Raw genomic sequence first — 12112 nt, forward strand, 5'->3', positions numbered from 1 at the left:
ACATGTTTGACACTCGATATATTTCACACACAATTTATGCATAATTCTATTTTAAATATATTTGATTTTAATTTAGGAAACATAGTTGTGCGTTCAGCATTAGTAAAAGCAAATAAAATTTGTATTAAGCACAAGTTTGACTAGATATAGGTTCTTCAACTTAATTATACAAAATATTTGTTGATGTGGCAACACCTAAATACAATATGTAAAAAGTTGGATCGGTAGTAAGACTTTGTCAAAACGATTTCATCATCCATACATAAGCATCGTAATAAATATTTGACTGGAGAAAAGTAAAGTCTAAAATAAAATCTAAATGGGTAAAAAGAAAAGTAAGTATGGTGTTTTAATGGATCACGGCGAGTCTAAGCGGGCCAGAAATAAAATGGGATGCTATTATAGCGTGATATGTATATGAATCCCAAAGTTTTCACTATACTTCATTGTTTAATTATCCAGATCAGGCGAAACAGGGTAACCCACAACAGGGTCAGCAGACATCATCTCAATCGGGTAAATTTATTGCTTTTCATTTATTTGTTAATCTGCAATGTTCCATATTTCTAAGGACCAAGCGGATCTGGTGGTCAGCAAGGTACTCAACAACAACAAAGTGGCCAAGGGCAGCAACAAAGGCAGGACAAAAAAGATGGACAACAACAAAGTTAGTATTATTATACATATATAAATATACAATTTCATTTTCCGGAAAATTAGCTCATACTTTATTAATTATGGCCGTCGCATTTAATAAAATTTTTATGAAATTTAGTGAATCCATAAAATGCAGCATTTCAAACTTTTTAAGCGTCTCTAGAGGATAGCTGGGATTCTTCTTGAACAAGGAATTCTTTTCACAAATCTTTAACAATCTCGAATTTTGTACTTTAATATATTTTTAAAATCATAAACAAAATAGTCCCAATAGGGTTAGGGAAACACTCATTCGTCGATTTGAAAAACAGCTAATTTTTACAGTATTCTACTTGTGCAAAAACAAAACTAAATTTATCCAACTTTTTCATTTAAAGTAATAGATATCTTCATATTTATTGTATTTTTCTAGTTTAGCGATTATATCTGAGAAAGATGTGTTTGTTATTGTCATTAATAAAATAATTTGAAATAAACTATTTAATTAATATTTGAAAGCTTTACCGTATAAATCGAATATTTATTTTTTGCAGTAAGATTGCTTGCAAACTACATGTATATATTTTTTTGGAATCTGCATTTTTTGTATAATGTTATCTTTTTAAAGGTCCTAGCGCTGCCCAAGGGCAGCCTCAACAGGATAAAGGACCGAAACAACAGCAGGGTGGACAAGGGCGGCAGCAACAACGAGGACCGGCTCAAAATCAACAACAGAGTGACCAAGGACGACAACAACAACCTCAAGGACAGGGACAACGAGGCCCGCCTCCAAATCAACAACAGGGTGGCCAAGGACGTCAACAGCAACCCCAAGGTGCATGGGGCGCACAACAACGAGGACCGGCTCAAAGTCAACAACAGAGTGACCAAGGACGACAACAACAACCCCAAAACCAGGGACAACGAGGCCCTCCCCCAAATCAACAACAGGGTGGCCAAGGAAGGCAACAGCAACCCCAAGGTGCATGGGGCGCACAACAACGAGGACCGGCTCCAAATCAACAACAGAGTGACCAAGGACGACAACAACAACCCCAAGGACAGGGACAACGAGGCCCACCTCCAAATCAACAACAGGGTGGCCAAGGACGGCAACAGCAACCCCAAGGTGCATGGGGTGCACAACAACGAGGACCGGCTCCAAATCAACAACAGAGTGACCAAGGACGACAACAACCCCAAGGTGCATGGGGCGCACAACAACGAGGCCCGCCTCCAAATCAACAACAGGGTGGCCAAGGACGGCAACAGCAACCCCAAGGTGCATGGGGGGCACAACAACGAGGACCGGCTCCAAATCAACAGCAAGGTGATCAAGGGCGAGGTTAGTAATGAATACTAGGATGTCTGCAGAACATATATTTTATTTATAGCAGTTCAATTTTGTCGATTTTTTTTCTTCTGGAGACATTTTCCATTATTTCAAAAGATATTTAATTGTATTTTGTTTTTCTTATATCTATATCTTATATCTATGGCCCATTTACCAACGATTATTTCATTCACATAATTTCCAACATTTCTGCAGAGTTGAAGTATCTCGACCTAGGGAGTGATGAATGTATTTGAGCTTTTTATCAAAGCAAAATTTAAATTTGTATGTTTTAGGCTTAAGAATTTTGCGATACGGAATATCGGAACATACCTCATTATTATTGTCAAATGTTATTTTTTTCTAAAACTAAACATGGCGAACTGTCGGCCTGTTTCTTTTACAAAGCTGACCTTTCCAAGAATATAAGTGATTTTCTTTGTTTTCCATTATTTGTAATCCCCATCTCTCTGGAATGAATAGATCGATCTGGAAAAGTACCGCAAGTCGATTTTGAAGAGCAAATACAGAGTAGAATTAGAGGTTAACATAACTTCTTTCTTAACCAATTTATTAAAGAACTGTCTTCGTATTATTCAGAACTGGTAATATTTCTATTTATATCTGTCAACATGCGGCAGAGACGATCCCAATTCTTTTTTCAACATAACCTAAACTATATGGTCATCACATAATATGAACATATTATTAGTTAATTTTTCTAATATTAAAAATGACGAAATATGTGTCTTTACAAAAATTTACAAAGACGACCTTTCCAAGAACATAAAAGATCCTTTTTGTTTACTTATATTTGAAATCCCTGGTAATCTGGATTGGATAAATCGATCTGGAAAAGTACCGCAAGTCGATTGTGAAGAACAAACACCAAGTAGATTTATAGAATAACATAACTTCTCAATCAATTTCTGAATCGTATCACTTCGAACTGGTAAAATTTCTATGTACATACGTTACAGGAATGGATGGACAAAATAGGGGACAAGGACAGTTCCAAAGTGCTTCCGGTCCGCAACAACGTGGGCCGCCGAGACCTCAAACCGATGGTCGAAGCCAACAACAACGTGGATATGGAGGTCAACAGCAGTCATCTATGCAGACATCTTTCCAGAATTTGTCTGTCTCTGGGGGTAAGTTTACGTAATATATAGTCCATTATGTTTAAACACATGGCCGAACTGGGGATGTAAATATTTTTTCAAACCAAAAGCGAGAAAATCCACAGGGCAATGCGTTTCTCTTCTCTCAATAATAAGGTACTTCTACAGATTTACCATTTTTACCAACATACAGTCGAGAAACAATCAAAACTTTTTTCTTTATCTAAAAAGAAATTGTATACATATCGGTAAATTTCCAGGATTTATTTCTCAACTATGATATATCATAGTTGAAGTTTTATATTGACAGACAAAAATATTACATTACAACGGAAATAATTTCAGTTGGCACTAGCTGATTTATTAAATAGAACAATAAAAAATATTTACAACGCATGACATGTGTTTCCTCTTTGATACACTTCATTATCCTATTACTTAATTGCAGCACTTTGTAGAATAATGTTTTGTTTTTTTTTTTTTGAAACCTCTTTAAATTTGTATTTTGTGTGCAGTTAACCAAAAAAAAAAAACACATTGGCTAGCCTCCCTATATAGTTCGAATGTGATAGGCGAGTGTATCAAAACTGTGGTCTGGGCACAGATAGAATAGGGCAACAGTCATCGACATAAGAAAATTTTAAGATGGTCCTAGGATTAAACGGCGACTCCAAAAAAGCTATCCAATTTCGACTGAAGATGACTCAAATTATTTTTTTTCCAAATGGCATGGATTCAAATACTTATTAATTCTCTCAATAAATTAGCGCCTACGTTTTCAACGATCCATTTAGAATTCCAATCGGCTAAGAATTTGGTTTGAAGTGAATTATACATCTCCTATATAAATGTTTATAGTATGCGCACAATGCTAGTTTCTACTGCGAATAATCTTCCTATCCTAATTGTTTGTTTTAGGACCAGTTCTTCCTTTCAAACCAAAATCATGTTCTGGCATAGTTCGTGGAAACTTGGGCACGTCTGGCGAAGTAGAGGTCAATTACCTACTATTAGATCTGAAAAATATGCCCAACGAAGCATACCATTATGATGTAACCATTACACCTGACCGCCCCAAAAAATTTCTAAGACCCGCCTTTGAGCAATGTAAACTAGAGAAGTTTGAAGGCATAGAAGCTGCATTTGATGGCAACAAGAGTTGCTATACAGTCCAGCGCCTAAAAAACAACATTGAACATACGGTGCAGATTCCAGACTCGGGAAATCGCATGAAAGAGTTTAAAGTCGAGATTAAGGAGACGGGCGATTGTGTAGTCGATCTTAATTCATTACGCACGTAAGTTCGCTAACAGAAATTGTTTATGGATTTGATTCGAATTTTTGGTATTGTTTTCTTTCATCAAAAGTTATCATAACGAAAGTGTTTCCGATAAACCCATGAGAGCTATACAGGTGGTTGATGTTGTTCTATCTGGAAATAACCATGAGCGTGGTATACGTGTAGGGCGTTCATTTTTCCACAAGCCACACAATCCGTTTGACTTGGAAGGAGGTTATGAAGCATGGACCGGTCTATTTCAAGCTGCTATATTGGGCGAACAGCCCTTCCTAAATGTCGACATTGCGCACAAATCATTTCCAAAGAAAAGCACTGTCATTGAATATTTGAGGAACCAGAACATTGCACTTAATCAATCTTTTGATAATTACACTTTTAGAGATGTAGAGCGTTTCCTAAAAGGAATTGATATAGTGTACGAACCCCCAGAGAGTTTCGGAAGCCATGCAAAGAAATATCGGGTTTTGGGGATTGGTGAACCTCCGTCGAAAGTGTCATTTATGACAGAAGATGGAAAAAAACTTACAGTCGCCGAATACTTCCAATCGAAAGGCTTTAGATTCCAATTCCCCAATTTGAATTGTTTGAAAGTTGGCTCAACAGTTCGTTCAATTTCTCTGCCAATAGAACTGTGTTCCATTCCTGAAGGTCAAGCATTAAACGTAAGTATTTGTAAATCGATTAAAATTAAATGGATTCATTTGATGTAATTTTTCAGCGTAAAGATGATTCAAAGCAAGTTCAGAAAATGATACGTTTTGCTGCCACGTCTACCAATGTGCGCAAAGACAAAATCATGAATACCCTTCGATATTTCAGCCACAACGAAAGTCCCATTATTCGAGCCTTCGGAATACAAATTGGGTCCAGCTTTATTAAAGTGCCAATGCGCAATTTACCAGCCCCCTATATGGAATATTTAAATGGCAGAACCGTTACAACTTCGCGTGGAGCATGGCGAATGGATAGAATGCAGTTTTTGGAATGCTCAAAACCTCAAAATGGTGCACACAAATGGTGTATAATATACGAGAAAAACCCTCGATCGCGCATGTCATACAACGATTTGAATAATTTCAAAAATAATGTAAGTCTAAATTAGTGTTTCAATAGAACTTATTTCACGAGATTTGTTCTTCTTTAAAGGTTATAAAGGAATCTCAAAATTTGAATATGAATTTGGAAACAAATGCCGAAATCATCGAGTACAATTCTCGCGACCTTAATGGCACTCTGCAAGATTTAGCTAAGAAACAATACGCCCTGGTATTTGTTGTTCTGGGTAATTTCAATACGTATGCGAATGTGAAACAAAACGCCGAGTTGAGGGTTGGAATTTTAACTCAATGTATAAAAGAGCAAACGATAGGAAGGACAGCAAGGGATATGACGGTCTTTTCAAATATACTTCTAAAAGTGAACGGAAAGCTCAACGGCACAAACCATAAGATAAAGCATGAACAAATGATGGCACCTGTGAATAAAGTTATGTATTTAGGCGCCGATGTTACTCATCCTTCTCCAGATCAACGTGAAATTCCTAGTGTAGTAGGAGTTGCAGCATCACATGATCGCTTCGGAGCATGTTACAACATGCAATATCGACTTCAGCGTTCAACAAGGGAAGACATTGAGGACATGGAATCAATTGTGACCACGCATTTGAGAATGTATGCAAAATATCAAAATGCTTATCCGGAACAGATTATTTACTACAGAGATGGTGTATCTGATGGCCAATTTCCGATAATAAAGAACGTGGAGTTGAGTGCAATCAAAAGGGCATGCGCAAAGTTGGTAAGAACAACACACTTGTAAATAGCCTCTATGTATTGTAAATGTTTTTTTATTCTAGAAATGTAAACCGAAGTTAACTTGTGTGATTGTTGTGAAAAGGCATCACACACGCTTTTTCCCAATGAAGCAACCAAGGGATAACAGGGATTTCAACAACGTAGATCCCGGTACAGTTGTTGACCAACATATTACCCATCCAAATGAAATTCAATTCTTCATGGTCAGTCATCAATCAATACAGGGTACCGCAAAGCCCACACGATACAATGTGATTGTTGACGAATCAAACTTTGATATTAATGTCTTGCAAAAGCTCACATACAATTTATGTCATCTTTTCCCACGTTGCAACAGGGTTGTGTCTTATCCCGCACCTGCTTATTTGGCACATCTTGTCGCATTTCGTGGCCGTGTTTATTTAGAAGGGTGAGTAGTGACTAGTGAATGTCTTTGCTGTAAATAATGAACTAATACAAATTTTTTATAGTGCCCGGAGCTTTTCAAAGGATTTAAACAGAGAATATGAAAACCGACTTATAAAGCCCCAATTTATGAACACCAATCCAATGTATTTCATATAAATCTATTTTATTTCAATATTAATTATACCATACATGCATAATTACAATATTAATTACATCATTATGAACTATGAATAAAAATTTAATAAAAAAAGGTCAGACCGAAATATTGACTATTTTGAAATTTCGTGATTTATCTCGTCGCTGTTTATCGATGGGGATTTGGGTGCAGGCCGGAACTTTCGGTAAACCTCATCATTGTGTCCCTCAATATTACGGGCGATTTCGATGGCCAAGAATTGTATGCGCACCACCAGCAGCGAGTTCTCTGGGGAAAATTCTTCGGAGGCATCTGCGCGCATCAGAGTCCCATATGAATAATCTTCCAATTTATTAAACTTTTCAGAAAACGTACGCCAAGCTATTTTCGCCTCTGGAGATTTTAAAACATCATCGGAGAGAACATCCACTCTTAAGTCCGGGAAATCCTGTCTAAATGTTTGATAGATTTGTTCATCGTATGGTGTAAGTCGGATGCAGGAAGGGGGGACACTTGTAATCAACTACAAGGAGAAAAATTATTTGCAGCGATAAATAGAGGAAACGTTCGTTCAAGAAAAACGGTTTAAACCGTTGACTGTCGATGTGTATTTAATAGAGGTCTGCATCGAATAACTTTTCACTACATGTATGCAATTCGCTGTCGAATATAGTACATACACTGTCTTTCTCTCAGAGCGCAAGTAGTGAAGTGAAGAGAACACTTGCTTGTCAAATACCACCAAGTACTTATCCGAAACAATATGTGTTCCGAAAAAAAGGAACAATAAAAATGTAAGTACTTGAGAAAAAGTACAACATGGATTCTCTTCACTTCACGTGGTACCACAAGTATTTCTCAGTTATGTGCGAAGCAAAACTTTCCATTATTATTAATCATAGATATGTATGTATGTCACATATTTCATATATTTATGTATTTCGCACACTTACCTTAATGTTTGCCGTTCTTTATAACAAACCAAAACATATATTATGGAGAGTAGCTATTATTTTTGTATTTCTGAAACTGCACGTGGTACATGGAGTACTCTATGAAGTTTTGTTCTCGCAACATACTCGACGTGATCACTCTGAGTACACTTCAATAAGAGAGAAAGAGGAATATGTGTTTGTTGGTAGTGAATACATCAGAGTAGCAACAAGAAGTTACTCGTGGCTTTTGGTGTTCATCAAAATGTGTACCAATAATTTTGCGACTCTCTCAAATAGATGTACTCATGTAGCAAGTACACGTGTACTCTGCATTTACAAATGGAATTGTGCAGACCTCTAGTATTTAACCTATCAGCTTTTCAAACGAGTCCAAGGATATCTGAACTGGGACCAAATCAAATCTACTTTAACACAATTTTTGAGGGATGTTTTGAAGAGATAATGTAAGCTAAAAAATTGAGCGGAAAATCTTAGTATTTCGGATACCAATTAGAGATGTGCACGTGAGTAATAGTTTACTCACGCACACGCACACTCACGACTGAAAAATCATACTCACGCACGATCATTTTTTGGTAGGACTCACGCTCACGAAAAGAAAATTTGTACTCACGCACGAAAACGTCGTAACTCACGAACAATTTTTTGAGTAATTTACCTTAGCGACGTGTCTGAAAACTTGAGCATTATTAAAATCGAGAGCTTTATTACACTCTTAACATGCAGGGTGTCACTAAAATTGTAATTGAATTTAACTCTTAAGCGTTTTATGTTGGTGAGCAGGAATATTTTCGTGAGTGTAATTCTTTACTCACACACACTCACGAAGATATTATTTTCGTGGCTCACGCACGATATTTTGGTTTGTTAATCACGCACACTCTCGCTGTTGTCATGAGCGTGACTCACCTCTAATACCAATCTCTGATAATGGGTATTTTCCGGTTTAATTTGGGTAAATGTATCAATATTTTTTAAAATAAATTTAAGTAATTTTTGCAAATTGGTGGACGTGGAGGCCTTCGACCACTTTCCAAAGTCGGCTTTTTATGCAATTTGCCTATTTGGGAAAGGGGTATCAATTTTGAAAGGGCAACCTGCTCTCCACGACCACGGGTATTATTTGAATTCTAAATATACGCTTTATTAGCTTTTACTTGGATACCATATTTATTACATTTGGGTATATTTTTTATTATATTTGGATATACGTTTGATACCAAATTCAATGGATACTTTCGGGTGCGTAACTCCCAAAATAAGCCTTTCCGCTAAAAAATGGTACATCACATTTTCTGTTCCAAATCGAAAAATATATGTATTCCTTGACCAAACATTGCACCAAAACCATTTCGTTTGGCTATCAACCGCCTGTGATTAATACTTCGAGAACAAGATTCTCTTGACACAGTCGCGGTATTCCAAAGTAACTCGTAAAGCATAATAATGAACTTTATCATAAAATCAACTCAATGTAATTTCGACGGGAGCAGTAAACGCACGAAACATTCAACACAGAGGATACATGTCACGTCGCGCATCGCAGTAACCGGCCTCGGGTAAAACTTACATTAAAAAAAACCTCAGCATGATCCATTGCCTTTACCGCCCACATTTCTTCCACCAATCCATCATTACCGAACTCATCGGCTGGCCGAGACAGCAAGGAAGCTCCATGCTAAAAGAAGTTGAATTTACTAATCTGGATTTGATGCAAATCCTTGCTACAAACCATTAATTCCATTGTGTTGCACGTGTATATCGTTGTAACGTTGACTTTATCGAAGATAATTGAGAACAAGGTACAGTTAAAATATCTTTAATTGAGAGAACAAACATCAAAAATCTAGATGGCAGTGTACGTTAAGCGTAGTCTCCATAGCCAGTGATGCCAATTTGGTGCTTTTTGATTTCCAAAATGCACCAAATTGCCTTTTTAGTGCATTTTCAAAAAAAGCACCAACTTGGTGCTTTCTGGCATTTTCATTTAGTGATTTTTTCAATTTGAACAGTTTTGAGATTAATTGACGAAAAATTCGGATTAGACTTTCAAAAGCTTAAGAAACTCAACTATATTACAAAATATAGAATTTGATTGTTATGAAGGTGGTATTGATTCTTTTTTTAATCAATATTGGTATTTAGAGTATTCTTTAGAAATGCCTAGCGAGTGATGAATTTATGAACTTGATAAAGTTGTCATTAAAAACGTTTGTATTAAATTCAGAAAAGCACTCATAACTGAAGTAAAAAATAGACTCTTTCAGAAATTCATCACTGCCTAGCGAGTGATGAATTTTTGAACTTGATAAAGTTGCCATTAAAAACGTTTGTATTAAATTCAGAAAAGCACTCATAACTGAAGTAAAAAATAGACTCTTTCCAAATATTAATATTACCGAATCTAATATCGATAAAACGTTTTTCTCCTCTGAAAAAAAAAATAGTGTGCAATTTGAAAGACATTATTGATCAAAATGAATGGGATGAAAGCAAACTGATCAAGGTGTGTACTTGAATAAAGGTTCATAATTTCATAAAATTAAAAATACGTCAAATCAATAAACAAAAATTCTATAATACATCTTTGGAAGTTTTTAGTAGAGCATTGCATTTTAGCTGGCTTTAGTAGTTTTTGTGATGGGAGGTGGTATGTTAGAATTTATAATATATTTTTGGTCCTTTTTGCCCTTCGGGAGTTGGCATCACTGCCCATAGCTACCCTGCCAGCATTTCAAAGTTCCATTTCATCCTCATTGCTACCACCGACTCGTAAGTGACACTACAACAATCGCCAACTGTGATAGTATTTTGCCGTCACTATTCGCATGAAAGTATTTTGCCATAATTATTGTTACAAGAGCCATTTTATATTTTGTGAAACACCAAGCACAACTAGCTTCTTATAATTTATTTAAATAAAAACGATAATGAAGTGCTGAAAACATAGTTATTTCGCTTAAAATTGTGAAAGGTATATTGGTGAACAGTTTTTTACTTTCTAAATGGAATAAAGTGATAGTTTTTTCAAATATTTTTCCTTCATTGGGAATAAAAGCACTGGCTGATAGACGCTGCAACATGTAACTTGCAACTTGTAACTTAACATCAATCGTTTACTAATGCATAAAAATATGTTAAATGTGATCCCTGCCAACATTTTTTGAATTTGGGGGCGCTTCTGAGAATCCCCACTACGTCGAAAACAGTCGTATACGATATCCAAAACTCCTCGGAAAAGCGCCGTCACTATTGAGAAGTTGTACCACGCCAAGTTACTACAAAAAAGTATCGCATGAGTGCAATTATTAGGAGCCCTTCTGGATACATTTAGAAGGACGCCAATAAGAGCCCCTTCAAACAATCAGACAAAGTGCATTTTAAGATAGTTGTAAAAGAATCATTGTGGTCAAGTAAAACACGATTGTTTAGATGTTTATTAATTTTATGAAACATTTATAAATTCTCATAAATATAACATTTATACGACTATCACATCACATTTAACACATTTTTATGCATTAATAAGAGATTGATGTTGAGTTACAAGTTGTAAGTTAAATGTTGTAGCGTCTATCAGCCAGTACTTTTATTTCCAATGGAGGCAGCGTGTCTGGAAAAAAATTTGAAAAACTATCACTTTATTCCATTTGGAAAGTCAAAAATTGTTCACCAATTTACTTTTCACAATTTTATGCGCTTTACAGATTATCAGTTATTCCGGACGACAGTGATCGCGTCGAACATATCCCATATATTGTGCACATTATAAGTTAAAGGTGAGTACTATGTTCGGGTTTCGAGTTGAAAATCACTTTATTTTCGCGATTACTTTTCCTGAAACAATTAAAATTATAGATGAAAACAAACATATTCCCATAGTGTCTTGCCGAAATTTAGAGGAACAAGAAACTGCGCATCAATTGAGTTAATTTATCTGCTTTATATTGAACTGTTTTAATAAAGTAACCGCGAAAATTTCAACTCGAAAAGCGAACATAGTACTTACCTTAAGTCCGAAGGCATAATCGATACTGCTGCATGTTTATGGGATCGATAACACATTTACCGATTATTTAGTCATCGCCGACAAGTCGTATCGATCCGACACACTATAAGATTCTTTACAAACATTCCGTCCGGAATAACTGATAGTCTGTAAAGTGCATTAAGCGTAATAACTATGTTTTCAGCACTTTATTTTCGTTTTCATTGAAATAAATTATAATAAGCCAGTTGCGCTTGGTGTTTCACAAAATATAAAATGGCTCTTTTAACAATAGTGATGGCAAAGTACTTTCATGCGAATAGTGATGGCAAAATACTATCACAGTTGGCGATTGTTGCAGTGTCACTTACGAGTCTGTGGTAGCGATGAGGATGAAATGGAACATTGAAATGCTGGCAG

At 36.1% G+C, this 12112-nt stretch overlaps 2 protein-coding genes across 2 annotated transcripts; one reads left to right on the top strand and one right to left on the bottom strand.

Annotated features, from left to right (window-relative positions):
* Window positions 1-181: 181 nt before the first annotated feature.
* On the top strand, window positions 182-6875 carry AGO2 (Argonaute 2). Its single transcript, XM_075304384.1, has 11 exons — window positions 182-335; window positions 463-516; window positions 572-667; window positions 1265-1981; window positions 2950-3120; window positions 4009-4387; window positions 4458-5052; window positions 5109-5477; window positions 5537-6187; window positions 6246-6613; window positions 6675-6875. The coding sequence occupies exons 1-11, from the start codon at window positions 320-322 to the stop codon at window positions 6766-6768; spliced, it is 3510 nt and encodes a 1169-aa protein (XP_075160499.1). The 5' UTR covers window positions 182-319; the 3' UTR covers window positions 6769-6875.
* On the bottom strand, window positions 6755-9564 carry LOC142233457 (protein PBDC1). Its single transcript, XM_075304394.1, has 3 exons — window positions 9437-9564; window positions 9275-9382; window positions 6755-7271 (listed from the first exon to the last, which is right to left on the bottom strand). The coding sequence occupies exons 1-3, from the start codon at window positions 9446-9448 to the stop codon at window positions 6882-6884; spliced, it is 510 nt and encodes a 169-aa protein (XP_075160509.1). The 5' UTR covers window positions 9449-9564; the 3' UTR covers window positions 6755-6881.
* Between the last annotated feature and the right edge of the window lie 2548 nt (window positions 9565-12112).

The sequence above is a fragment of the Haematobia irritans genome, chromosome 4 (assembly GCF_050003625.1).
Source record: "Haematobia irritans isolate KBUSLIRL chromosome 4, ASM5000362v1, whole genome shotgun sequence".
In the NCBI taxonomy this organism is placed as follows: Eukaryota; Metazoa; Arthropoda; class Insecta; order Diptera; family Muscidae; genus Haematobia; species Haematobia irritans.

Excerpts from the sequence above, each read along its gene's own strand:
- LOC142233457 (XM_075304394.1), bottom strand. Across the intron at positions 7,272-9,274 it reads ATGCTGAGGTTTTTTTTAAT|TTGATTACAAGTGTCCCCCC; the intron begins GTAAGTTTTACC and ends TTCTCCTTGTAG.
- AGO2 (XM_075304384.1), top strand. Across the intron at positions 1,982-2,949 it reads GCAAGGTGATCAAGGGCGAG|GAATGGATGGACAAAATAGG; the intron begins GTTAGTAATGAA and ends CATACGTTACAG. Across the intron at positions 5,478-5,536 it reads TGAATAATTTCAAAAATAAT|GTTATAAAGGAATCTCAAAA; the intron begins GTAAGTCTAAAT and ends TCTTCTTTAAAG.